The following is a 27896-nucleotide window of genomic DNA, read 5'->3' as shown; positions in this document are numbered from 1 at the left end:
GCAGTTTTTTTTTTTTTCTTTTTTTCTTGTAGTTGATTTCATTGTGGTCAGAAAAGATGCTTAATTTGGTTTTCTCAGATTTATCAAGGTATGCTTTGTGGCTAAGCATGTGATCTATTCCGGAGACTGTTCCTGGTATACTTGGAAAGAATGTTTTCTGTTCCTTTAAATGGCTTTAGATACAATTCTGAGGCACTAGTTTTCAGGAAAACCTGATGAGATTTGTGTTTTAGAAAAAGCCCTCTGGTGGCCAAATTGAGAATGCACGGGAGGGAGCTAGCATGGAAGCAGAGACAACAGGGAGGAGACTGTTCTAGGTGTCCAAGAGGGTGATTGTGGTGGCAGCCAAGAAACAGATTCTAGAGCTTTAAAGAAGGTAGAAAAGACAGGTTCTTTTTTTTTTTTTCCTTTTTAGGGCCACACCATAGCATATGGAATTTCCAGGGCTAGGAGTCGAATCAGAGCTGCAACTGCTGGCCTATGCCAGATCCAAGCCACGTTGGCAAACTACCGTCCAGCTTGTTTTTAAATTGCTGTTGGATCCTTAAATTAATGTTGGATCCTTAACCCACTGAACGAGCCCAGGGATTGAACCCGCATCCGCACGGACACTATGTTGGGTTCTTAGCCTGCTGAACCACGACAGGAACTCCCGACAAGGACAGGTCTTGATGACTGACTAGATGTGGAGGTTAGGGAGGGGAAGAAGACAAGGAAGATGCCAAATTTGGGGAACTGGATGAAAGCATGGATGGTGGTGTCTGTGTCTGATAAAGAAGCATAGGAATAAGAGTGGGTTGGAGAGAAGATGATGAAATACATTTGGGATGTTCTGAGCTTAGGTGTCTTTGGGACATCTAGATAGAGATGTCCAGTTGGTCAGAGATCTGGGCTAGAGGTATATATTTGGAAGTGGTCATGACTACAGAGTTTCTGAGGCCTTGGGCACAGATAAGGACATCAGAGAGCAGAGCCAGTGAGGGCTCCAGGGTTGTAAGTAGGCTCCAAGATTTGATGGGAAAGCTGGACATCTGGCAAGGATAAGCAGAAATGTGCTGAAGAGGTGGCCTGGGTGCTGGGAAGTAGACAAGTCTAAGTGGAGTCATGGTAGGACAGTCTGCTTAAGATCGAGTCTATAGAGGAAGAGCAGTTCCTTGTCTGGGCCTCTGATCTCTGTCCTCCCAGACCACAAAAGGAGGGCAGGGGAAGTTTAGAAGGGATCTAGCTGTTAGGTAGCCCAAACAATCAAAAGCACTCTTGAGAGCATTTGGGAAGGAAAGGAGAAGCTGGACTAGAACCTTGAGAAGGCTGGCGCCTCAGGGGCAAGCAGGAGAGTGGATGGGCACACAGGCTGAGAAGGAATAGCATGATGTAGGAAGCAGCCCATTTAGCAGGGATCAGGACCTAACCTCAGGCACAAGTCAGGCAGGTGTGGGGGTGGGTTCATGTAGGCTAGAGCTTACAAACAGAAGCTCTGGGCACCAGCCTTGTCTACACCCAGACCCAAACCTTTGGGGGTCACCTTGACTCAGCCCCTCTTCCATCATTCCATGCTCCATGGAGGCCCAGCCCTGTGTGAGGAGTTAATGAGTCTGAGCCTGCAGTGTTCTGGGGACCTTGACAAGCCAAGGTAGGTCAGCACCCTTCAGAAGCGGCCTGGCTAGAGTCATCAGACCATTGGTAGGACAGGCAGTGCTCTTCAGGAAAGATGAGTTCTTGCAATTGCCCTGAGTGCCCTTGCCGTGGAGATAATCTAACCAGCGTGTGACCTTGGCAAGTTTCTCAACCTTTCTGAGCTCATCCATAACATGAAGCTAATAGCTGTCTTCTTTTCAGGTTTAAATGAGGATGAAAGAAGAGTAATATCAGTTCACTAAGGACTTGAAGATGAAGGCCTGGGACATATTGGCTCCTATTATAGTTCTTATTCAACTTGCTTCCTCTGAGATTTCCTCTTGAGTCTATCACTGTGCTCTGGCTTCCCATGAAATATGCCTTTAGGCCAAGAACATGCTGGAGAGCAGTTGAGTGTCCTTCCACTGCTGCCTATTTTGGTAAAGAAACTGGTGTGTGGTGTGGTGCTTCAGCTTCTGAGCTTGGCTCAGTCGTTCAGACTGGAGAGACAGACCTGCGCATTGCTGCTTAGTCAGGTCTCTGAGCCCGCATGTCTGAGGCCATTCCCAGACCCTACAGGAAGAGGTGAGGCCTCTGGCAGCCTTTCCTGGGATTTCTCATCTTTGCCTTCAGCCACAAATGGTCCACGGCAGACAGGAGCCAAGATGAAATTTGGTTTCTGTGGGAACCCAAATACAGTTTCCTACTTGTGGTAGAGGGGGCACAGAAGGACAGTCCTTGCTTACTAGAGAGACCCCTTTACAACCCTCAATTCTTTTCAGACTTCTACCTCCTTTCAGAGATGCTAAGGACTATTTTGTGGGAAAATGTTGAATACTGTGTAAGAAAATGATAAACCAAGAAATTACCCAGAGTTGTGCAAAGCAAGTCAGAAGTTATCCTGGATCCCACAGCCAAGAAGCTATAGCCCTGCATAATAATGAGCTCCAGGATGGAGCTGGAGTGCAGCAGTTAAGCAGGGCAGGGAGACCCAGAGGCAGATGAGGGGGAAGGGTGCTCCCCAAGGGGTCAGAGAGACTCTTTGGGCCCATAGCCCATGCTTCTGGGCATCACCTCTAACCAGGCTGTTTATGGGCTGTGACCCCAAGGTCAAGCTACTGTGATGAGGGGAGGGCTGAATCCTTGCCCAGGAAGGGAGGGCTGGCGTGGGTTTCTTTTGCTCTCACCCTTTTCTTGGTTCTCAAGAGGGGAGGGAAGGGGATAAAGCTTGTCACACAGAGAACCAGAGAGAAGGACTCAGTTTTCATTTCTAGCTCCTTGGAGGGTCAAGGAAGGCTGCAAGGGTCTAGAAAAGATCTTGAGGAAGCTGAATTTACAGATTAGCACAACTGCAGTTATGGGGCCTGGAGTCAGGGCGGTCAGCAAATTCAGCAGGAGCTGCACCTCATGGGACCTTGTGGCCGCGTTCAGGCATTTGGACTTTGTTCTAAGAGCAATGGGGAGGCATGGAGGCTGTAACAGACCAGAGTGACAGAATCAAACTCTCATTTACAAAAATCTCTCTTTGCTGTTGTGTGGAGAAAGGATTGAGGAGCCAGTTAAGCCACAGGAAGGCCAGGCAGGAGGCTGTTACAACGTCCAGGCAGAAGAATATGGGGAGCTATGAGCTACAGAGGCAGAGGGAAGTAGGCTAGTTAGGGATCAGTTAGGGATGAAGGCAGTCATGCCTACAAACTGGTGTCCCAGAACCTTTGCCCCTTGCAGGCAGTTTTCCACACAGCAGACCCAGTGATCCCGGTTAAAACATAAAAGTCCAGGTCATGCCACTCCTCCGGCTTCTCATCTCAGCATAAAAGCCAGAGTTCTTCCTGAGACTTACGCAGTCAGCATGGTCAGTCTTCCCACCCCCACATCTCTCTGACCTCATCTACTTCTACTAGCAGCTCACTTACACCACTCCAAACACTTCGCTGTTCTTAGAACACACAAGACACACCTCCTCCCCACCGAGCCATCCAAGGTCTTTGTATTCCTGCTCCCTCTGCCTGAAAGGCAGTTTTCCCAGATACCCACACAGATGCTCCCTCACTCCTTATATGGAGGGATCACTTCTTCTCTACGCTAATATCCTGTTTATTTCCTTTATGGCCCTGCTTATAATAGGCACTTTTAAAATATGTTTGTTCCAGATGGGTCCCAGTCTGCAGGACAATGCCTACAACATGGTAGATTCTTAATAAATAATTCGTTGTATGAATGAGTTGAGGTTGAGGATGCAGGGGTGAGGCAGTTGTAGGAGTTCAGAAACAAATTGGACTATTATCCATGAGGATGCAGGTTCAATCCCTGGCCTCACTTAGTGGGTCAGGGTTCTGGCGTTGCCATGAGCTATGGTATAGGTTGCAGATGTGTCTCAGATCCTGCATTGCTGTGGCCGTGGCGTAGGCCAACAACTACAGGTATGATTTGACCCCTAGCCTGGCAACTTCCATGTGTTGCAGGTAAAGCCCTAAAAAGAAAAAAAGAAAAAAAAAAAAAAAAGGTGAGGCAGTTGCTTTTAGGCCTTATGTCCCCTTGAAGGTTTAGGCAGTGTGTCCACAGAAACCAGGAGAGTGGGGAGGAAGGTGGTGGGAGGCAGGGAGGCTTAGGGCACATGTGTGTGTGAGAGCGTAGGTGCTGGCTTCCTGGGTCTCGCACATCTCCATGCCCACCCTGGGATCTGGACAGGATGGAAGCAGGTCTGGGCCGGGCTCTGACCAGGGAGGTAACAATCTGTGCCAGAAGCCCTGGGAAGGAAGGGAAAGGGTAGGATGGGGGGCTGTGGATGGGAACTACTGACTTTGCCTGGGAATGGACAGGCCAAGGCTTTGCTCTAGGGGAAGGGACAGTGGTGCTGGGCTTTGAAAAGTGAGTAGGAGTTTGGTGAATGGAGAAGGAAGAATAAAGGCATTTTGAGCTTGGGAAAATGTCTGAGGGCTATGAAAAGACAGGACTACTCAGAGACTGGTGAATTGTCTGGTGTAGCAGAGGACATAAGAACGAGAGGTCAGTCAGCAACCCGAGGTCCAAGGGGCTTTAAATGTAGACCTACAATCCATCGTCAGGGGCTCCATCCTGAGGGCCCTGGGGCCATGTTGATTGGAATGGGGGAGTCCATGAAGCAAGGAAGTGAAGAATCCTCCAGCTGTCCTGAAACGGACCCCAGAATGCTTAGTAAGCAGAGCCCCAGACACAGGGATGTGCGGGAGGGGATGGGTGGGGAGAGGGTGTAAAGGCTGGGTGACTGTGGGATTAAGGACATGGAGAGTGGCTGGAGGGAGTGCAAGTTTGAGTCTGGGAGAGGGGTGGGGGTCTGTGCCCCAGTTCCTGCTCCTATTGCTTTCCTGGCTGCCAGTTATTCCCTCTACTCCTGCCTATGAGCAGGTGGGGAGGCAGTGTGGGACTCCACAACACGCCCACCCTGCTCCGTGCAGCCGTGGGATGCGTGTGCATGGGCGTGTGTGTGTGTGTGTGTGCGCGTGTGTGGTAGCGTTGCTCGGTCTCCTCCAGGCGGGTACGAGCTGCTTACTGTCTGACCACTGGAGCCGTAAGAGACAAGGGCAGGGCGGACCTGCAGTCACTTGCAGGACAAGCGCTCAGGACTCCAGTTGCTCACTTATCAGAGGACACCTGCCCCCTGCCCTGGCCCTGCTCCTTCAGGGAAGGGAGTAGTTGGCAGAAGGAACCTTTGGAGGACATACCTAGGAACAAGTTAAAGAGGGAACACACAATCTCTGAGAAGAAGACCTAAATAAAAATTTATTGGAGTATACTCTGTCAATAAAAAATTACTAGTCAATCTAAGATGTGAAAGATTTGACTTGAGCCAAACTGAGGATTCTAGCCCAGGTGATAGTCTCAGAGAGCTGAGAAGTGTTCTGAGAGGTAAGGTGGGTAGGTCAGATGCGATTTTCGTTAAGGGGATACAGCGCAATCACGCTCACATCTCGGTGGAAGGTTGCCTCGAGCCATGAGGAACAGACATCTTAGTCAATGTTTTTTGTGCTTTTTCTCAGTATGGGAACATGTTAGAATGTAGGTTCATAAAAAATTTCTCCTGAAAGCCTCTTCTGCCAGTTTTCCCAGAGCACAGAGTGTCTCATCCTTGTCGTCGCTGTGAATTCTTTTCAGGTATACTCTAGGTCAGTGACTGCAGTGGCCAGTGACTTGTAAAACTGGCTAGTGGCTAGCATTCTTTATTTTTGCAATCCCTTCCCTTTCAGTCTTAATTTTGACCAAGGATTGGGGGACTGGGGCATGTTTCGTGACTCATTTGTCCTATGGCACTAGGAATGTTCATTGTCAGTTCAGTCAAGAATTTCATATATATATATATATATATATATATATATATCATTGAAATATAGCTTGTAACATTAATATGGTTATAGGTATTTAAGAGCTTTTGAAGTTCCCATCGTGGCTCAGCAGTAACAAACCCGTCTGCTGGTATCCATGAGGCCGTGGGTTTGATCCCTGGCCTCGCTTAGTGGGTTAAGGATCTGGCATTGCCATGAGCTGTGGTGTTTAGGTCACAGACGTGGCTTGAATCTGGTGTTGCTGTGGCTGTGGCATAGACTGGCATCTGTAGCTCCAACTCGACCCACAGCCTGGGAAGTTCCATACGCTGTGGGTGAGGCCCTAAAAAAATAAATAAACTAAGAACTTTCACTGAGTTCAGCTCAGTATCTCCCCAGGTCATCTGACCAGTCTGATCTGTACCACTTGCTGTCTGTAAGGGAAAGTGTGTATTGGTCTTTTATATAAAGTTCACCAAAGATGTCTACACATACAATGGGGTGGTGGTGGGTCATCATGACTTACAAGGTTGAGAAAGAAATGTTATCTTCTAAGGAGTTACATGGCTGGCACCCAGAAAAAATTGATCTTTATGGTTGAGCAAGTATTTCTGCCATTGGGGAGGTCTGGTTAACATACGGAGCAGCTGCACAATGCATACCAGACGGGAAGGAGAAGGCCAAAGGGCAGAGGAAAAGTTTTATGTTTATTTATTTTTGTGTGTGTGTTTTTTTCTTTTTAGGGCTGCACCTCTGGCATATGGAGGTTTCCAGGCTATGGGTCCAATTGGAGCTGTAGCTGCTGGCCTACGCCACAGCCACAGCAACGCAGGATCCGAGCCACATCTGCAACCACAGCTCACGGCAATGTCTGATCCTTAACCCACTGAGCAAGGTGAGGGGTTGAACCCACATCCTCATGGATGCTAGTCAGGTTTATTAACTGCTGAGCCACAACGGGGACTCCTTTTTTTTTTTTCTTTTTATGTTTAGAGTTTTTTTGGGGTCTGGCCTTAAAATCTGAATTTTTCAAATTTAATTTTTATTTTTATTATTTTTTAATAGTTATTTTCCCAATACAGTTTTTTTTCCTACTGTACAGCATGGTGACCCAGTTACACATACATGTATAAATTCTTTTTTCTCACATTATCACGCTCCATCGTGAGTGACTAGACATATTTCCCAGTGCTACACAGCAGGATCTCATTGCTAATCCATTCCAAAGGCAATAGTTTGTGTCTATTAAACCCAAGCTCCCCAACCACCCCACTCCCTCCCCCTCCCCCTTGGCAACCACAAGTCTGTTCTCCATGTCCATGATTTTCTTTTCAGTGGTCTCATTTATGCTGTGTATTAGATTCCAGATATTAGTGATATCATATGGCATTTGTCTTTCTCTTTCTGACTTACTTCGCTTAATATGAGTCTCTAGTTCCATCCATGTTGCTGCAAATGGCATTATTTCATTCTTTTTTATGGCCGAGTAGTATTCCATTGTGTATATATACCACATCTTCCTAATCCAATTATCTGTTGATGGACATTTGGGTTGTTTCCATGTCTTGACTATTGTGAATAGAGCTGCAATGAACATGCGGGTGCATATGTCTTTTTTAAGGAAAGTTTTATCTGGATATATGCCCAAGAGTGGAATTGCTGGGTCATATGGTAGTTTTATGTATAGAAAATCTGAATTTTTATTTTATCAACCTGAATAAACACAGAGTAAGCACAGATCACAGTAATCTCTGGGAGGAAAGGACTCTACCCTATTCTCCCTAAGTGAGCCTCCAGATTCAGGGCAATCCCAGTCAGAGTTAAAAGAGGTTTGTTTGTTATCTGTTTTTCCAGAGCGGGATACTGAGGTCTAAAACCTCTGGACAGCTGGAAATGTACAAGAATAGCTCCGACATGTTTGTAGCCGAAGATAAAGGAGGTGAGATTGATGTGTTAAACTCTTTAAAAGGTAATAATTAAATCGATATATTGTCTCAGTAATTAGAAAATAGTACAGTGGAATAGAGTCCAGTAACAGATTCCTGCAAAAATATGAGAAGTTCCTACCTATCTTTTAAGAAGTTAAACCTCGGAAAATGAGTGAAGGGTTTAGAGCAATTCACACGAGAGGAGCTCTTGGAGGGAAAAGCCCATTCTGTTGCCTGTTCACTCAACACCCACCAGCAAACACAACAAATAACTGTTGAATGAATGCTCATCACTGGTAATCAGAGAAGTGCAACTACAGACCACCTTTTACCCATCAGATTGGCAAAAGTGATAGTACCCTGTGTGGGCAAGAGCGTGTGTGACGGTGAGAGTATGAATTGATAGTCTTTTGTGGTTTGTGATAGTACAAAACTGAAAATAGCACAGACCTGCGTTACTCCGAGCTCTCTCAATAAATGAGGCTGCTTCCTGTTCCAAGCAAGCTAAAGCGAGAGTAGATCCACGTGACCCGGAGTCTAGGATGCGTCATGGGGTGTGAACAGCCACAATTCACCAACTCTGATACCACTGATATTTCTAAAAAGTGCCAGTTCTTACGGGAGTGCACAACTGAGCTGTGAAAGGCTCAAGGACTGACTCCCCGCCACGTTGTCACAGCTGGGCCCCAGAGCAGTGGCGTTTACTCATCGGCTTTGGAGGCAAGTGTACTTTCTAAAGTCTTTCTCTCTCTCTCTCTCTCTCTCTCTCTCACACACACACACACACACACATATCCACCCACCCACACACACACACCCTCTCGCGGGCGTCCCCAGGTGGGGACAGAGGGGAAGGAGGAAGAAAGGAAAGAACACTGCGGGCGCAGGGGAGGGAGGAGGGAGAATGGCGAGATACCTCTACCCGCCAAACTCGTGATCTCCGCAGTCACCCCCCACCCCCGGGGAAGCCCTCCTGAGGCGGCTGGAGGCCACCTGCGCCGGGCTTTTCTGCCCGTGCTCGCCTTTCCCACACCTTTGCACACACACGTTTCCTCGCCCTGTAGCTCTCTTCCCTCCCTCATCCCTCAGTCCTCAGCGGACACTTTCTGACTCCACCCAGGTCAACCTCTTGGGTGACACGCCCCCCTTATAATAGCACCTCGACCTCCTGGCCTCCCTGTTCGTAGAACTGCCCTTGTTATTCTTGTCTGTCATCTACCTAGACTGTGGCTTCCTTGAGGACAGCACAGAACCTGTCTTGCTCGCCCCTGCGCCCAGTGCCTAAGAAAATGCTTGGCACCTGAACCAATGTAGCGCTTGGGAGTCACATCTGCAGGAGGGAGGGAGGCGAGGGCACAGACACCGTCAGGATGGGCATCGGGAATTTATTAGGAAGGCAGGGCACACACATATTTACACTGGCCTCGTGGGGACATTAAAAGAAGCAGAGTTGGGGAGTGGCGGTTTCGACAGCGGCTCAGACGAGTTCCACTTTGGCATTGGGGTACACTGCCACCACGTCGTAGCCCTCGGGTGGCTTCACGCGCGCCTTGGCGTGGCTCTCGCAGTAGAGCCGCTCGTCCAGAAAGAAGTAACCGCGTTGCTTGAGGTTCAGGCCGCAGTCGCTGCACATGAAGCACTCGGGGTGGTAGAGCTTGTCTCGCGCCTTGACAATGGTCCCCCTGATGGGAGACGGTGAGGACAGTGTCAGGAACTGACCGATCTGACGCGGGGTCGGGAGCGGGGTCAGGGGACCTCCAGGAGGCGTACTCACACGATGCCGTGGCCGCAGCGCGTGCACTCGGGCAGCCCCTGCAGGCCGCTCAGCGGAGCGCCCAGCTTGCTGGCGGGGGGCTTGAGGTTCCGGGGGCCGGCAGGCCCCGGCCGTTCCCCTGAAAGCCAGAGCGCGATTGGCATGAGCCCAGTGCAGAGGTCAGAAAAGGGAAAAGCTTGACTTCTGCAGAGTGTGGGGCAGGACCCTGCTTTCTGAGGGACCCGCACGGAGACTGGGGAGTGGGTTGGGAGGGCGTGGGGCGGGAGTTGCGACAGGGGTGGAGTGGGACTCTCAAAGCCCCGGCGCCGCGAGGGGTGTGGGGACGCACCGAAGACACGGGGGCGGGGCTAATGCAAAGACACGTGCCTTTGCAAGAGGCAGGACGCGCAAAGACAAGACTGTGGCAGATTGATGGGGCAGGGTTTGGAAGCTCGGGAGTGGGAGGGCAGGTGGGGTAAAAGGTCTTACCGCTCTCGCCTGCCTCTAACATGCCCTGCAAGTAGCGGAAGGAGCCTGACTGCTTGGGCTCCGCAGCCATGGGCTCAGCCGGCTCCTGGAGCATCCTGTACACCTCTGAGCCCAGGTCGACTCCACAGTCGCGGCTCCGCTGAAGGCCTCTGGCTGGGTCAATACTGAGAGAAAAAGATGCACCAAGGGACAGGTTGCAGTGCCAGCCTTCACTCTGCCAGCTCAGGAGTCTGGTGAGGCTTTATGAGCCAGAATGCAACCAGCCGAGACCCAGGGATCAAATGTTAAGGATCAGAATGAGACCTGGTGTGAGGCTTGAGGGATTAGGGATTAAGATGGGATTGGAGTGTGGCAGCAAAGGCTATGCCCCTGCACTACCTGTGGGGTGGAGACACATGCAGGGTGCTCATCTGGGCCAGCATAGGAGCCTCACTGCTGCTGCCATTGTGTGGGGCTGGGAGGCGAGGCGACTGTCCGTAAGGAGATCCCAGGCCTGACCTGCCATCTTCTGGCCCAGTCCCAGCAGCTGAAGGCCTCCTGCTGGTCGCTGGACTGCCATCCTAGAAGAGAGAGGGGCTGAGGCACTTGGAGACCCTCTGGGGCAGGGCCTCGGGCCATTCATTCATACACCCACCCCTGCCCTGTTGTACCAAGCCTTCTTGAGTGCTGGCTGGCTACCCTTGCTTGGGCATCACTAGACTCTGGTGCCCAATCAGGGAAGGGGTCTGTGGGGAAAGGCTAAGTCTAGGGCCTAGTTTAACCCCTGCTCATGGAGAGTCAGACAGAAAAACCTGTGTCCCTGAGACTCAACCTTGGCTCATGTGCCCTGTGGTGGTTCTGACCAGCAGTGCTTGTGAGGGATGCTGCTGGGGCAGGACCATCCCAAGAATCTTTTTAAGGCCAGCATGTCAGGAACACATTGTGTGGCTTCCTTGCAGAGATGGCCCTGATGTCGAGCCTTCTTACCTGCCAGAACTGTGCTGGGTACTGGATGGGCCCATGGCTGGGAATGCAATATAGGAACTCCTGTTCTGCAGCCAGGAAGGGTCATCAATCACTGTGTCCCCAGGCCCTTCAGGTGGGGGCAGGCTAAGATTTAAAGGTACCATTGTGAGGCCATCCCCCTCCAGGCATGTATTTTTACCCCCCATTTCCTGCTTCCCAGGCCAAAATGGGTGGCCTGCTGTAGGCAGAGCAGATGGGGGCAGAGGCTGGGCCAGAGCTCGAAACTCCCCACTCCACTTCCCCACAGCCAGTCTGATGCCCAAGGTTGAAACCTTTGAGGGAAGAATGCCCTGGGCATGGTTCTCAGCCTGTGAGGAGAGGACAGTATCTCTGTGGGTGTGGATCTAAATGTGTCTGGGGATCTTCATCCATGGAGAATCCAAGGCCCTGTTGCCTCCACCTTGCAGGCATACAGGCCTGCCCTCAGCATCATAACAGGCATGACATTCTCACAAGCACATTTACAGACATACCCGTGCATGAAGGCAACACATGTGCACCAGCCAGTGCACCTACATACTCCTAACCACACGAACATAGTTACACAGACTTGGAGCCACTGCTGAGGATGACCCTGGTGGCCTCCATGGCCAGAACACAGTTGGTGGCCAGAGCCAGCCCTGACGTTAGGGTGGGGCCCAAGAGCCCAGGCCATGAAGGTGTTTTCAGCCTCAATCCAGGAGGTGACATTTAAATTGTCCCTCTGCTCTATGGAGTGAACAGGGATGCTAGGCGGGGAAGGAAGGACCCTGTGCTAAGGGGAAAGAGTATGCCTTGGACTCAGTGGTCTCCAGCTGGGACACAGTCGAGCCTGTAGGCCTTTGCCTGAGCCACAGCTGCCTGCAGGCTCTGAGCTGGGGGGCGGGAGCGTGGGGAATGGATAGACAGGCAGCTGAGTGGGGGTGGTACCCCAGCTTCTCCCACCCCAGCAGACAAAGGAGTAGGTCTCTCGCTGCCCAGGTGAGCCCCCATCAACAAGGCAACAGCATCAGAAAAACCCTTATCCCCACTGGGCCCAAGAAAAGCCCCTGAGAAACCTGAGCACTCTCACACATGTGTCTGCAGGGCACGCAGGCCAGAAAGCCTGGCCTGGCCTCTAATGGGGACCAGATGGGCCATGGGCCATGGGGGCAGGGCTGGGCCCCGCACAGAGGAGGCTGCAACAGGAAGGGGGAGCCATAGGGACCTGGAGGAAGGAGGCCCTTACTCAACCTCACCCAGCAGGGTGTGGAAGTTTACTGCAGGGTCATCAGAGCCACTACCCCTCCTATGGCCACCCATGCAGCAGCCTCTCTAGGTCAGAACTCAGTGATTAGGAAACGTGGTGACCTCAGTGTTGGTTCGAGTTCCAGCTCTATCACTCATTCACTGAGCAAGTCACGTCACCTCTCTGAACCTCAGTTTATTCATCTGTGAAATGGGAAATGTAATGGTTTCTATATCATAAGTTCCTGGTGGGGATAAAATGATACAGTTGCATGCAAAGCACTTAGCGTAGTGCCTGACATACAGCAAGTGCTCGCTGGATGAATGGCTGTCATGGCCATTCCTGGGCCCCCTTTCCTCGATTTCTCCTCTCCACGTGCTCCCTGTGTCTGACCACCACCAGCTGCCGATTTGGTTGTTGAACCTCAGTGGGTTAGTCAGCAGCACGGGGGTAACTTCCAGCTTGTTCATCAGCTCCCACATGATTGTGGGCAGAATCTGGGACACTGAACTTGGACAGAGGTGGGCACTCAATCCACGTTGATCAGGTGATGCCTCCCAGCAGCCAAGCTTCAGCTCTCTGCTGATGTGGAGAGGACAGGCTGAGTCCCGTGCTGCCTGCTGCACCTGGCTTGCCTTAACCCATCACCTGGTTCTCAACTCAGTTGCCATCCTCTCTGGAAGTCTTTCCTGATCACTGTCCTTCCTCCACTCTGGGCTGTGTTCCCAGGTGAGGCCTGAGAGAAGGAGTCGCCTATGACCCTATATGGTAGGTGGCTCTGAAGCTGCAGGTGGCATGCATCCCATGTGGGGGTGAATGCCAGGGTATCTTGTGCTGGTCTTAGGGCCAGCTGTGGTTTTCCCTTCCTGTGATGGCTCCAGCTGGGCCCACCCCCATGCCTGCTGCAGGCAGAGGGTGGGAGTGGTATGGTGACAATGGGCCCTGTGTCTGTTACTGAGGACATGGCCCTGCAGGGGCTGGGTGGGGGTGTTTCTGTTGCCACCCGTGGAGCTCATGACCTTTTAAGTACAAAAGGGGGGCCACAGCTGAGGGGCTGCCCTGTTGTCTGTGGAAAATCCCTCCACTTCCAGCCTGAGCCATGGCAGCCTGACCCTTGAGGTCAGTGACAGAAAGGATGGGGGCAGGGGAGCTGCTCTCGAGCCTCTAGCCCCGAAGCCCACTGGCCCGGAGCCTCTCCTGGAAGACTCGGCAGACTTGAGCTTCAAACTCCAAAGCTCAAGCTCCCTTGTCCCACCCATCTTGGTGCTCACACATGAGCTGGGGGCCTACACTATGCTGTTCCCCTTTGTCTGGCCCGTGTCAAGCCTGGCTGATTTGTCTGTGCCCCCCAGCCCCTGTCCCCATGGGTCCACTGGACTATCAGAGCAAGCTTCCAAGACTCAGAACCTCTAAGGTCCTGGGTAGAGGAAATGGAGAGCCTCTCTGTTGCTCTGCCTCATAGGCTCAGCCCTTACCTCTCCCCCTCCCCCTCCCCCTTCCCACGTTTCTCTGAACACAAGGTGAACAGTCCCACCTCTGGGCCTTTGTATATGCTTCCTGGCACACTTCCTCTCTCCATGCCCCTTTGCCTGCCTTATTCTTCCTAAGCCTTCAGGCCTTGGTTTGGATACCCCCTCCTCCAGGAAGCTCTCTCTGACTCCTTGGTTGACTCATATAACTGCCCTGGACTCCTTTGGTCCCTGGCTTCTGCCATCCCAGAACTGCTAAGTACCTCTCCCCTTCCAGAATGAGCACTCCCTGCACATAGGAAGCACCTGGCCTCAGGGATGCCAGCAAAGGCAAGGTAGGGAATAAATATCAGAGCAAGACAGGGATTGGGATGGATGGTGAGGGAGAGGCCATAGCAGACCTTCCCCGCTGGAACAGCAAAGCCTCCATGGAGAGAGTAGACACAAGCCAGCCCTGAAGGCCATGGTCCCACATGCTGGGTCCCAAGTTCTGGCTCCATCACAGTCCAATTGATTCTCCACGTTGCTCAAACTCTGTGAGCCTGAAATGCCTTCATCTCAGGCTTGCCCTCTTGGTTACCACTCAAGCCCATGGTAAAATGAGGCCCTAAAGCAGCCTGGCTCCACCTCACACTCCTTGAGGACAGCATCATAGCTGTGACTCCTGTCATATACAGAAAGGTGACTGAGCAGACAGGCCTGCAGCCTGAGGTCTGCTGGCTGCAGTCACAGGATGGCCAGGAGAAAACTTCAGTCTTAGGGCAAGGCAATGCCTTATATTTGAAGGTACGCTATGGCAAGGTAGGTGCCCATGGCTGGGGTGAGACAGAAGAGTGCCCTATAGCCTGAGGTCACTTCACAACCTGTAGTTGTCCCCCACCCCACCTCCAAGCCTGGTGACTTGCTCCTGATCTGGCATCACTGGGCAACAGAGTGAAACCCAGCTGGGTGGGCAATAGCCCTGAGCCAAGGCCTGGCCCAGTCCCTGCCTACCACAGACACCTTTGTCCCAGAATCCAGGACTGCCTGGAGTATAGACAGAGCCCACAGCAGGCACCCATCACCTGGGGAGCACCTAATGGGGCATGGGCATGATCCAGAGAAGCATTCTGCCTCAGTCTCTGGCCTGGGCATCTGAGAGCTACAGTGAGAACGTCAAATGCCACTGAAGCTGTGGATGAGGCCCAGCTCCTCTGCCCTGAGCTTGCTCTGAGCCAGGCCAGGCTAAGCCAAGTGGTATCTGTACATACCTGGGCCTCGGGGTCAATGTGGATCCTGTGTGCCTGAGCCTTGTTCTCCTCTGGGGTACTGGGCCAGCTCCTGCTTTCAGGCCTGTGGTAGGAATTCGGATGGTCAGAAATCTCTGCTTATTAGCCCACCATGCCTGGGAACTAGGACCAAGAAGGGCTAGAGTCTGGGCCAGAGCCAACCATGACCAGCATGGTACCCTGCCTGGATAAAGGTACCACCCCCACTCTTTCCCCTGCACCAGAATGGTGGCCATTGTGGCAAGGAGACACAAGTCTAAATCTGTCACCCGCTTAGGGCAGACCGTGCCTCCCTTCCCTCTCTGACCTGGTTCCCAGAGAGCAGGAGCCCTGCGGCTCCCTCACTTTTCCACCCTCTCTGCTGCCACGGAAGCTCAGTAAAAAGAGGGCCCCATGCATGACAGGGCAAGCCAGGCCTCACGCACTGATCAGCTAGGAGCCCACCCACTCATCCCTCTTCCATCCACAGCTTCTGGCAGGGCCTGCGGTCAGGCATCCCTGGGCTCTGGGGGAGGTGGAATGGAGGCCCCGAGGGGTGGGCCTCCCCTCCTGCTGCTGCCGGCAGAGTCATCACCAATGTCTGCCCAGCCCAGATGGGAAACAGGCCATTAGGAAATTCCTGCTTCGCCATAGAAACCAAAAGCCAAACACCACTCAGGAGGGAGAAAAACATCATAAACCTGCCATAAGCAGGGCAGGCGGGGCCAAGAGGCTGTAGGCCTGGGGCCCAGGCCTGCCACTGAGTAGTCCTGTGAAGAGGCAGGCCAAGAGGGTGTGTGAACCCTGGCCTGGCAGGTGGGTGTGAGTGAGGCTGGTTAGACCAAGAGGGAATAATGTCCCCAATGCACCCTAGAGGGCTTCCTGGATCTTCCTGGCATCTCACCACTGGACTAGCAGCTCAACCCTGCCCCTCACCCCGACTCAGCAGAAGATTTTAATAATCTGACCACACGTGTATCCACACTCACTCTGCTCTTCCTCACAGCTGCCCACTCCTTGGCCCCTGCAGGCTACCCCTCTCCTCCACAGCCTTCCTGTGACCAAGGCTCTGCTGTCCCATTCCCACTGGCATTTGGCTCCAGGCCCCTCAGCCGGGCTCCCAGGGACTCCTCTAACTCACAGCTCTAACTATGGCTGGGATAAACTCAGGACAAACTCAGAGCTCTGCTGGGATAAGCCTAGGACATCTCACGTGGCTATCCGGCCTTATGCTGTCCTGAACTTCTGCACAAAAGAGAAGCACAAGCCTGAGGTCTGACGATCAGAGGGTGCAAAAGACCCAGAGCCGTGAGAGGGGCGCCAAGACAGCAGGTCAGGATGAGCCCCAGATCTCCATACTGCAGCCTGGGCAAGTGGCTCCATCAGCTATCTTTAAGCCCGCCAAAGGGTGGGCTATGAGAATCCATCTTGATGACATGTAATAGGTGATAGAGATCCCACCAGAAGCCCTGGGGCTGGAGCTGATACCAGCAAACTCCTGGACCTACAGACCACACCCAGAAACTGTGGGTTAACTCAGATGGCTGGATACCTGGCTTTGAGTTCCAGACAAAGTAAACATAGCAGGAAGCTGGGCCTTTACTTCACTTTTCATCTCACAGAGAAGTCCTTGAAACATTAGAGCCCTCTGTACGCAAGAGGGCAGGCAGGAAAGCTGGCCTGGTACAGCTCTGGGGGTCCTGGCACAGAGCGGCTCCCTCCAACCAGCTTACCAGGCCGGTCCTCCACAGAGCCCACACTGGGGTGTGTGGAGGTGGTCTCTGGGGCTTGGGCGTAAATCCTGGCACAACTGGCAGGAGAGAGGGCAGGGTCAGAGACCCTGAAGGTGAGAAAGTGCCCAGGAGCAGAGATGCTGGCCCCGAAGATCAAGGTGGCCCCTGTGTTTTGATCCCTCAGAATCTTCATGTGTGAGAATTAGGGCCAGGGGACTGGCGGACAGGACCCTAGGTTATCACCCTGACCGGGCAGACCCTGCATGTCGTCATCACTCAGTCCCAGATCACAAAACAGTCCTCGTTTTGAAGATGAGAAAGCTAAGGGCTCCGAGAGCCAATCACTCGCTGGAGGCCAACAAAATTCTCAAGTGCAGAGCTGGGACTGGAACCCAGATCTGTGACAGGCAAGAATGTACTCTCACCTACTCCGAAGCCAGGCAGCAACTGGGCGTTGAAATGCCCAGAGTGGAACAGGTCAGTGGGCCCCTGGCTCCATCCATGCCTGGCTCGGAACAAATGCCCACGGAAGGAAGGAAGGAAAGGGGACCTCCACCCTGCCCCCACCCGCCACCGCCCCACCCCCCCACATCATTCCCTCTGCAGACCTCCTGACTCAGGCCCTCTGTGAGCCTCCTCTGCCCCCTGCCCCACTACTGCCGGGGCTTCCCTTGTTCAGCTCTGCAGAGTCAAGGCCAGAGGTGAGTCAGGGCCCAGGAACCTAGCCAAATTGGGTGGCCTCCGAGGCTCCTTGTGGGCAGAGTAGTGCTGATGTTTTTCCCCAGCCAACCTGTACCTCAGTCTCAGAGAGGGTAAGGAATGCGACCCTGCTTTATGCAGAAGGAAACCCGGGCTCACCAAGGTTATCTGCTGGACCTAAGCGCCCAGAGAGTCTGGAAGAGGGCCAGCTCTGCTCAACTCCTGGGCAGAGGCCTCCTCGCTGCGGGCCAGATGGAGTGTACAAGGCCTGGGGCTCACGTAGCGCCGCGAGCAAAGTTAGGGGTCCTGACTCCAAGCCGGTCCTGGGTCAGACACAAACGGGGCTATTTTGAAAGCCTTCCCACCATGTTTAACGGTGCTGAGCCGACGGATTACCCCCTGGCCTGCCGGCTCCAAGGCCTGGTTGGCCGTGCTGTGGTTTGGGGAGGATTCGCCCACACACATCCACAGGAGGCTGTGGAAAGTCCCTGTTAACAGTGAACGTGGCAGAGCTGAGCAATGATGTCTGAATTCTCTGGATCCAGGCAAGACGGAGGCGGCAGGTCCCGCCCAGCCAGGACTGACGGCCATCAGCCGAGCAAGGCTGGAGATGCCCCAGCAGACCTTCCATCCTGGACCATGTACAGGGCGCACATGGGGCTTGGGGACCCCCAGTTCTCGCCCTCCTGATGGGCGGTAGAGCATCACACAGTCCACAGCATCCAGATTTAGGCAAGGCGGGGGCCTGGGCCGGAGTGGGGACAGCTGAGGCAGGGTGCCTGTGCTGCTGGTAGGAGTGGTCAGCAGCCCAGCAGAAGGAATGGATCCTCGGGGAGTGAGAGTGACCTGGGGTCAAGCCTTGCCTCCCCATCCCCTCTCTGTGTGACCTTAAACACCCTCCAAACTTCCTGAGCCTCAGGTGTCTCACGTGTAAAGTGCACATACTAGGTTTTACCCTATCAGGTTGGCTTGAGGGGTTAACAGGGTGCTGGGTAAGAAACTTCTTTGGACTGGTCATTAAGCTGGTCACTCACGAGTGGGGAAAGGACGGAAGTCGCACACACTCCACCTCCAGCATAAGGCACCCCAAGGTCTTATTTCAGCCCTGATTTTGGGCTGCCTACCCTCAGCCCTAAGTCCCCCAACAGAGTTCTGGCCCTAGATTAAATGGGGGCTTCTTCCTTTCTTACACCAGCCACATCTCCAAATGGTGCCTGCCAAGCGCCCGTGAAAAGTGCTACTCCTTCGGAGTGGGGTGCCAAGGAGCTGAGGCAGAGAGGCTGTGTGAGGCCAGCTCACCCAGGATGCTGGCCACCCATAACTTATTCCCCCTAGTTCCCCCCATCCTCCTGGCCCAGCCTGCCCTCTGCGTACCTGCTCACGGAGAGGGTGAGGTGGTCATGGCAGCCCTTGATGCGGTTCTGCGCCTCCAGGTGTGTCATGAGCTCTGTGCTCTCACCATTGATGGCCTGGATCAGGTCTCCAGGGCACAGGGCAGCCTGGGCAGCCTTGCTGCCAGCATGGACCTGTGGATGGGCAAGCCAGATGGCTGGGCATTAGTCATCATGTGGTCTTGTTGCAAGCTCTGCTCTAAACACCTTTCAACCTCAGAAGTGGGCCAGAGGGGCCCTGTTACCAATGTAACCTGTGGGCAAGCCACACGACTGGCTGAGTTGCCACATGGCCTTGCTAGAGCCTCTGCTCTACGGACACCCAACTCTAGCACCCGGAGGTCTGGTGAGGTACGAGGGCCTATACGAGGGGCCTCCTCTGGGCTAGCATCAGTGGTATGTCACTCTTGCAGCCTGCATACATGCTCACAGACATTCAAGGGACACACGGGGACATGTGTTCTCAAATATATACAAAGCTTGGACCCGTCACATATACCCTACCTTGCCCCACCCAGCCCGACCACGTAGTAGCCCCCTGAGCTGACATTCAAACCCTTAGTGACATTGTTTCCTCTCACCCCACTGCTACCACCACATTTGCTTCCATCCACCCCCACTCTATCCAGACCTTCTGAATGTCCAGGGGGCATAGCTGTCATCTCCATACCTCTGCAGATGCTGTTCCCTCTACCTGCACACTCTTTCCTTTGACCCCAAACCCTAATTACCAGCTTACTTCTCCCCATCCTTCAGGTCTCAAGCTCTCAGCAGAGGCCATTTCCCCTTGGCGCCTCCCCTCTGGGGTCTCACCGTACCCTGTGCACCTTGTTTATCACTTTGCTCCTCTAACATTGTAGGACCTCATTCTGTGTCGTCACCTTCCGAGCCAAGTCGAGAGCCATCTACTTCTAGCTGCCGGCCTGCACTCCCGGGTCACGATTTCATCTCTGCTTTCTCTGACAACAGACACTCAGGCCACCCCATGCCACTGCTGGCCTCAGACGCTCAAGCAGTGTCCACCTCTAGCGTCTCCTAAAGTGCTGATCCCTTGATGCAGGCCACATGAGGTTGGAGATAGGCTCATGGGAGGCCTGAATAAACAGGGGAATTTAGGCAATAGGACATCCTTTACCCTGCCCCTGGTCCCAGCACAGCCTTTGGAAAGTGACTTTAGGGACCCTCATTCTTAGCCAACCTCTCCAGTTGTGCTCAGCTGTGGCTCAAGAGCTGTTAGTGACAAGATCCCTATTGAGGTGGGAGCTTCTGGAAGCCTAGCAGGCTCAGCTGAGCCAGTTCCCTGTAGTGAGTGGACAAAGCTGAGGTGCTGGCAGCTCCTTGGCTGGAGTTCTGATGTGGGCACTGCCAAGCTGACCTGCCCTGAAATAGGCTGTCCCAAGGAATGTTCTTCTGGAGCACAATACCCTCAGCCAACCAGCCCCCCCATTAATGTCCACTAGGAGGTCATGGGTATCTACCCAGGCCTGTCCTCCTGGGGGAGGCACCCACTTGGCATCATCCCCGCCTCCCGCCAAGGCCCTGCTCCAGGCCCTTGCTCCTTCATGAATAACCTGCTCTGGGATACAGCCTGGGCTCCGTGCTTTACCCGCAACCAGCTCATGGCAACCTTGCGACCAGCTAGTGAGATAGAGGCTGTTCTCATCTCTATTTCCAGATGCAGAAAGAAAGGCTCGGGGGAAGGGGCACCTTGCCTGGAGTCTGCTACCTCCAGGGGGCGGCTAGCTGCCGGATGACTCAGCCAGCACAAGGGGTGCATTCAGACCCCTGTGGGTGGAGGAAGTTCTCGAAAGCAGGGGTGGCTGGGACTCTGCCAGCTCACTAGTTCGGAGAGTTCTGGTCAGAGAGGGCATGAGGCCAGGAAACCGTGACTCTCCCAATGGCCTTTACATGCATTGTCTCATTAATCCCCAAGGCAAGCCTATTTCCTAGATGAGGAAACCGAGGTCCAGGGAAGTGCAGAAGGACACTCAACTGATAAACAGCAGAGTTAGAATTTCCATCCATGCCAAGTGGTTCCAAATCCTGTGCTCTTAACCACAGTGTGCTCATCTACAGAAAGGGGGCGAGGGGAGAGAGTGTGTCCCAGGCAGGAGCAGCATGGATGATGGCTCATCTGGGAGTGAGAGTAAAGGCAGGAGGCTGCGGCCAAAGGATCTTCGGTGAGGAGAGATGGGAAGAGATGAAATCAGAAAAGAAGCAGGGACTAGACCTCTGGTCCTGGCAGGCCCAGGTGAGAGGCTGGCATTTCTTCTGGGAGGTTGAGAAACACGGAGGATTCTCAACAGGGAAATCGAAGGACAGAGTTGAATTCAGGCGGATCTCTCTGGCTGCTGAGTGCAGGGTGAACAGACAGGAGGAAGAGAGAGGGGAAGCAGAGAAGTCAGCCCAGAGGCTGGGGCGAGGACCGGCCCCATCACCTACAGCTACATTCCCAGTCTCTATTTCACTCCACCCCGCCTAGAGGCAGAGAGCCCCTACGGGGAGTTGGGCATACAGTTGGTGCTCATTCCAGGCACTAGTTTCTGGGGTCCTGGTAGCAAAACCCATTAGGATGGGGCCTGGAATGTCGTGGATGCTCAGCCAAGGCCAGCAGTCACTGTAGTTTGTGAGGAGGGAGCCCTGGACAATGTTTTGGGGGTTCCCTGAGGCTTTATGGGCTGAGGTTGCACAGTCCCAGCTCCGCCAGCCAGCCAGCCTCCTCCCTGTCTGAATGTGGCTGTCCCCACTGGGTAGGGGTAGCCCCATAAGCATGGGAGGGGCTAGGCCTTGAGTCCCTTTGGTGAGGGCACTCCCACGTATCCTCAGTGTCTGTAGACCTGCCCCGGAGGTACCTGCTGGGCAAGCTGTGGCCTGTGCCTTTCCAGCCCCATAAATCTCCTTCAGATCCCACCCCAACCCAGACTCAGCCATCCTGGCTCCTCGGGCCTGAGCTGCTGCTGCGTGACTTTGGGGGACAAGGAGGGGTTCTTCCTGGCAAACCCTTTCCCAGCCTGCCTGCCTGCCAGGGGCCTGCATCCCAATCAGCTCCAAACAAGGCCGCCGCCGCCGCCACTGCCTCTGTGACGTGTGGAGGCCTTTCCTCAGCAGGCAGGCAGCCGCGTGGGCAACAGATGTCTTTGCTCCCTGCCGCCTGCGGCCGTCAGCCGCCGCCACTGAGCCTGTCAGCGGCCTCACGCCCGGGGTGCCTGGCCTGCCGGCTGGCCTAACACCCCCACTAGCCTACCTCGGTGGACACACAGCATGACCCACACAGACACAGATGTGCTCTGTCTCTCTCTCTCTCACACACACGCACCCCAGCAGGGCTCCCTCAGGGAAATGGGAGATGAAAGGCTCCCAGATGTGTTGAAGGCCCACCTCGCTCAGCTCCAGGGACCTGCTGGCTGCGGGGCTGAGGGCAGATGTGTGAATCCTCCCAGGACAGCTGGGCCTGCCTGTCACCAGGGCCCCCAGAAATGAGATTCCATGATTCCATGCACCATCGGGTGCCCACCCCCTCCTAAGAACTGGAAAGCAGTCTCCGAAAGCCCAGCCACCTTGGCCCAGCCCCCAGGGCGAGAGGTGGCGGAAGGGCAGGGAAGGTGTTCTCTGTTCCCTGACACGGGGCCCCAAAGACCAGAGCAGCCCGTGTGCGGTCAAGGGATGGCTCCAGGTCCCCCTCCTCTCTTCCTTGCAGACTGGGAGTCCCCAGTGGCAGGCCTGAGTTCTCTCCTCTTCTGTCCCCTAGGCTGGGACCCCCAAGGACAGAGTCCAAGTCCCCTCTTCTAGCCCTTCAAATATGGGACCCCAAGGCTGGACCAGGATCCTGTCTTTCCCAGACTGGACACCCCTCTAACAGGGAGGGAGTCCTCTCCTCTGCTCCCCTGTCCTCCTCAGATTAGCCACCGCCCACCGCTATACCTCCTCCTCTTCCTCTGTCCTAAGTCTGCCACCGAGCGTCGTGGAACCTTGAACTGGGCTGAGCTTATCCTGGCCCCTGGCCTTGGGTGTCTGGTGTGTGGGGTGGGTGGTCTCCCAACTGCACAATCAAGGCTCTCCTTCCCCTGGAAGCCAAAAATCCCTCCTGGTGGTTTCCCCTTAGGACAACTGAGGTCACGGATTAGAGACTGACTAAAACCAGAGCAGGAGAGTGGATGGATCTTTCTTTCTTCCGTTTCAGAGAGGACCCCAGACCCTCTGGGATCACCCAACTTTGCTGACAGGGATCCTTGACAGGGGAAGGGGTCTCTCAGTCATTCTGGCCCAGATTGTCAGGCTGGGTTCAGTCTAAGCAGCACTTCTAGGCCTGTGTGGATCTGTCCAGACCCCTGCCCCGTGACTGCGGTCCTTTCCTGGCCTGAAGTTAGTCCCCCCAAAATGAGGCCAGCAGGCAGGCTGGTGAGGGAACCCTTGGGGGGATCCTCCAAGCGATAGGGCAGGCAGGCCCAGCAGGAGGGGGAGGGGGTTGGGGCTGCGCTGCCCAGCCGAGAAGCCTCCTCTTGCAGCCTGTGGGTTACCCAGGCCAACCCTTGGCCTTTGAGCCTCCGGGACGTCGGGGATCCGAGTCTCGGGTAGACTGCAAGGGCTGAGTGTAAGATCCAGGACCTCCCCGCCGCCCAGGGGTCGCTGGACTCACCCGCGAGATGGTGAGGGGTACGCTGAAGTCCCGGCCGCCCACCAGGCGGAAGCCCCAGGGCGAAGGGCCGCGCAGGGTCACGGAGTGGGGCATCGCGAGCCGGAGCTGCAGCCGGAGCTAGAGCCGGACACTGAGGAGCCGCCGCGGTTGCCGCCGCCGCCGCCGCCTGGACGCCGCGCCCCGCCCCCGGCCCGCCCGCCCCCGTACCCCCCTCCGCCCGGCCCCCGCCCCCGCTCCCCGCGCGCCCGGATTGGCCCTGCGGCCGACCCGACCCTCCCACTTCGGGGGGCTCTGAGGACCCGCCCCTTAGCCCTGCACACCCACCAGATTTTCGGAGACCCCAGGTCTGGGGCGGCCCCGACGTTCGAAATCTTGCCCAGGCCTCCACTGTGCGGCCCCGCAGACCCGAGCCCGGCTGCGGAAGCTCAGGCCTGGCCTTTTGAAGCTGCTTCTACGGGGCGGCGCCCCAGCCCGGGAACGATGGGGGAGCAAGGGCAGCCCAGATGGGGGATGGGGCCGCGCCTTGCTCAGAAACCTCCTCAAGGCCCTGGCAGGCCAACCTGCGGCCCCACCCGTCGGTAGTGCGCAGAGACCTCCGAACAGCGAGCGCTGATGGGAATCCGGAGCAGGCCTGGGCCAGGGTCGCAGATCCAGGATGACAGAGGGTAGCGCCAAGTATCGGAGTGGGAACACAAATGTACCCAGGCTCATTTGGGGAGGTCAGGAAGGCTGTCTGAACGAGGTCGTGACCCCAGACTTGAATTTAGAAGCAAAATGCCCTGTCTTATCTTTCCAGGTGTCACTGCTTCCCCAGGACACTCATTCCTTCTCCCGCTGCCCCCTCCTTCCAAGCCTTCTCCCTGTGTGCATGGTCCCCTTCCCTCCTCCTTTGCGGGGAGCTTTGTTTCCCCTGCTACCTGAAAGAGGAGCAGCGAGGGTAGCTGGCGTGGTGGCTTTGCCACGTTGGAGGGTGTGAAGTGTCTGGGGGAAGTGGGGTCTTGGACAGCCCTTCACTTGGGCCCTCTCTAGTCTTCTCTCTGCTCTCAACCATTGCCCTCCAGGGATCTCCTTGAACAACCATTGCAGGTGACATGGCTTGGCCAGGGCCACACCTATCACTCTCTGGCTCTCCTGGACACGTGGGTCTGGCTACACATCAAAGCATCGCTCTTTGCTGTTACAGACTTTGAGGACACCCCTAATTTAACCAGTTTTGACAACCCTGTGTGCCTTCTTGTCCAAGTTCTGTTAAGGAGCCTTGGGAGGCTAACAGGTTATGGGGTTAGATGTGTCTGTGGGATCTGTAATACCTCAAGAAGGAGGGCGCTTCAGAGGCACGAACTTGGGGTGGTCCGCAGAAGCAGGTGTACCCTTCAGAGTGGACCAGGAATGCCTCTCTGGGAGAGAGGGTGCTGCTGTCTGTTCTGCTGGCAGAGAAACACAAGCGGTGTGTGTGTGGGAGGGTGTGTACGTGAGGGGATGTGTGTATCCAGGGGATGTCAGCCACTGGGCTTTCAATTCGGGAGGGAGGTTTCTGCTCAGCTCCGTCCAGTCTTGGACCCAACATGGACCAAAGGGAAAGGCTGGCAAAAGAGTTGGCCGCTGGATGGTCCCTCAGGAACCCTTAGGACGGAGGCTCCCCAGGACTTGGACCCCACTGAAGGATGTGGAGATTGGGGTCAACTGTCACTGTCACTAACTGTCTAGGATTAGCTGCATCGCATGGCTGGGTGCTTACAAGCCTCATCAGGATCCCAAGAGCCATAGTGAATATAAATGGTGCAGAGCTTTGCTGGGGGGTGGGGGTGGGGGGGCTCCAGAATCTGTGAAAGTTCTTACCCGAGACATCCCAGAGTGGATTCCTGAAAGTCGTCCTTAGACATGGCTTCCTTCTCCCAGCTTACACACCCCCAGGGACCGCCACCCTCGCCAATGTCCCCCCACCACCGGAAACCCGTTCATTGCCTTCCTGTTTGCTTCCATGTGGGGGGAACCTATCACCCCCTTCCGGAAGTGGTCCTCTTGATTATGACTTTCCTAGCCCTTCAGCATCTGGGCTGGGTAATGCATCTCTGAATGCTTCTCTCACAGGGTTGAAGACAGGGGTGTGGTAGGGAGTGGCTCTTCTAGAATCCAGAGTGTAAACATTCTCCTTTCATTGAGCAGTTTCTGGCGTAGTTCCAGGGTCTATACCAGTCACTCGCCATAGTGTGTCCTTGATGATGGCATCCCTGACTTGAGAGGACATCAGAGGCCCACTTTTGACACCACCCTCCCACAGGACACAGAGCTGGGCAGGGCTGTGCTTCTGGAGACTGGAGGCAGCCCTTCTTAGGGGCCACACTGTAGGCTGACTCCTGAGATACCCTGCATCCTACATAGCAGATTAGACAAGGTGCTTCCAATCCACCCTCAATACTCTCTCCAGAAAACGCTCTGAATTTCCTTTTCATGCTTAATTCTCTTATTCCTGGAGGATTGCTATGTTGGTGAATCCTGATCATGCTGAAGCACCCAGGAGCAGGACAGGGCGGGTCCGGGACTGAGCTGAAGCACCCAGTCATGCAGCAATTAGAGGGTCTGGGGGGCCTCTCCAGGGTGGGGATGATGGTGGCTGGGTCATGCTTCACCCTAACCCTAGCGGCCTTCACTTGTTCACGGCACATCCCACTAGGCATCTGTGCTGCTGGGTGTAGACTGCCCATTTTATACCATCTTTATTCATTCAACAGAAATGTATTGAGTACTTTCCATCTGCCCTGGCCTCTGCCTGCCCAGGGCTGGGAGCAGGGACTGTGTCTGTCTTATTTTTGTTTCGTTTTGTTTTTTTTTTTTTTCTGCCATTTCTTGGGCCGCTCCGCGGCATATGGAGGTTCCCAGGCTAGGGGTTGAATCGGAGCTGTAGCTGCCAGCCTATGCCAGAGCCACAGCAACTCGGGATCCGAGCCGCGTCTGCAACCTACACCACAGCTCACAGCAACGCCGGATCGTTAACCCACTGAGCAAGGGCAGGGACCGGACCCGCAACCTCATGGCTCCCAGTCGGATTCGTTAACCACTGCGCCACGCCGGGAACTCCGTGTCTGTCTTATTTATGTTTCCCCAGCACCCAGAGATCTGGTCACACAGAGGGCCTAGGAGGGGGGAAACTGTTCCCGCTGCCTTGAAGGCATACTCAGTGGCCCTGTCCTTCAAGGGAACCCCGAGTATCTCAGGGCACTATGCCCAGGCCTGCTATGTGTGGCCAGTTCTGTCCAAGGTCAGGGGAAACCACAATGCTTTTTCCTCAATGGACTGGCAGGCTCTAGAGGAACAAATGCCCTTGGGAGATGCCCTTGGGACTGAGCCTAGGGTGAGGGGAAGGGAAGGGCTGGAACAGGAACAACCTCTGGCTGAGGGTGAGGCCAACCCAGAGGACTGCCCAGAGTTGGAAGCAGCCCTGGGTGAGATGTTTAGTGAAGCAGATGAAGCAGCCCTTGATACCTTCCTGGGAGGTGCTAGGGGCTGGCCGGAGAGCTCAGTCCCTGACCCGCCCTGTCCTGGTCCAGGGGTCACATGTCTCTGGGTCCAATCCACTCTATTCAGAGCTCCTTTAAGGCCCAGCTCTCTTCCTTCAGCCAATAGCCTGGATTCCAAAGGGATCTCAATCTTTTCATTTATTTTTTTGTTTTTCAATTTTTCTGGCCACGCCTGCTGTATATGGAAGTTCCCAGGCCAGGGATTGAATCCGAGCTGCACCTTCAGCAGTGCTGGATTCTTACACCCACTGCACTGGGCCAGGGATTGAGCCTGTACTGCCACACTGACCAAGTGGCTGCAGTTAAATTTTTTTTTTTAATATTTACTTTTTTATTTTAAAAAAATGTTCAAATTTACTTTTTATTAGGATATAGTTGATTTACAGTGTTGAGTCATTTTCTTCTGTACAGCATAGTGATTCAGTCATACATATATATATACATTCTTTTTCTCATACTATCTTCCATCACGTTCTATCCCAAGAGACTGGATATAGTTCCCTGTGCTATACAGTAGGACCTCATTGCTTATCCATTCTGAACGTAAAAGTTTCCATCTACTAACCCCAAACTCCCCATCCATCCCACTTCTTACTCCCTCCCCCTTGGCAACCACAAGTCTGTTCTCTATGTATGTGAGTCTCTTTCGGTGCTGTAGATAGGTTCATTTGTACCATGTTTTAAGTTCCACATATAAGCAGTATCATATGATGTTGCCTTGCTCTTTCTGACTCACTTTACTTAGTGGCATCCATGTTGCTGAAAAAGGCGTTATTTTGTACTTTTTATGGCTGAGTAGTATTCCGGTGTATATGTTACTACATCTTTTAAAGCCATTCATCTGTTGATGAACATTTAGGTTATTTCCATGTCTTGGCTATTGTGAATAGTGCTGCAGTGAACATAGGG

General features: G+C 54.1%; 2 protein-coding genes across 9 annotated transcripts in view; one reads left to right on the top strand and one right to left on the bottom strand.

Annotated features, from left to right (window-relative positions):
- The window catches only part of P4HA2 (prolyl 4-hydroxylase subunit alpha 2), a 93235-nt gene that overhangs the window by 15883 nt on the left and 49456 nt on the right, over positions 1 to 27896 (top strand). For 5 of the 6 annotated variants that reach the window (XM_021085438.1, XM_021085435.1, XM_021085436.1 and 2 more), the window contains one exon: positions 7767 to 7851. The gene's annotated coding sequence lies outside the window, so the exon portion shown is untranslated. Of the gene's footprint in view, positions 1 to 7766; positions 7852 to 8439; positions 8561 to 27896 lie in introns of those variants that run through there. The other variant, XM_021085439.1, reaches the window with a different exon arrangement.
- Positions 9206 to 24195, bottom strand: PDLIM4 (PDZ and LIM domain 4). 3 transcript variants are annotated; one of them, XM_021079180.1, is made up of 7 exons: positions 23794 to 24195; positions 18817 to 18968; positions 15014 to 15095; positions 10461 to 10642; positions 10083 to 10246; positions 9615 to 9732; positions 9206 to 9522 (listed from the first exon to the last, which is right to left on the bottom strand). In XM_021079180.1, the coding sequence occupies exons 1-7, from the start codon at positions 24178 to 24180 to the stop codon at positions 9318 to 9320; spliced, it is 1290 nt and encodes a 429-aa protein (XP_020934839.1). In that variant the 5' UTR covers positions 24181 to 24195; the 3' UTR covers positions 9206 to 9317.

Source organism: Sus scrofa, chromosome 2 (genome assembly GCF_000003025.6).
Source record: "Sus scrofa isolate TJ Tabasco breed Duroc chromosome 2, Sscrofa11.1, whole genome shotgun sequence".
Classification (NCBI taxonomy): Eukaryota; Metazoa; Chordata; class Mammalia; order Artiodactyla; family Suidae; genus Sus; species Sus scrofa.
The sequence above is the reverse complement of the archived record's forward strand: the minus strand, read 5'-3'. Positions and strand labels throughout refer to the sequence as shown.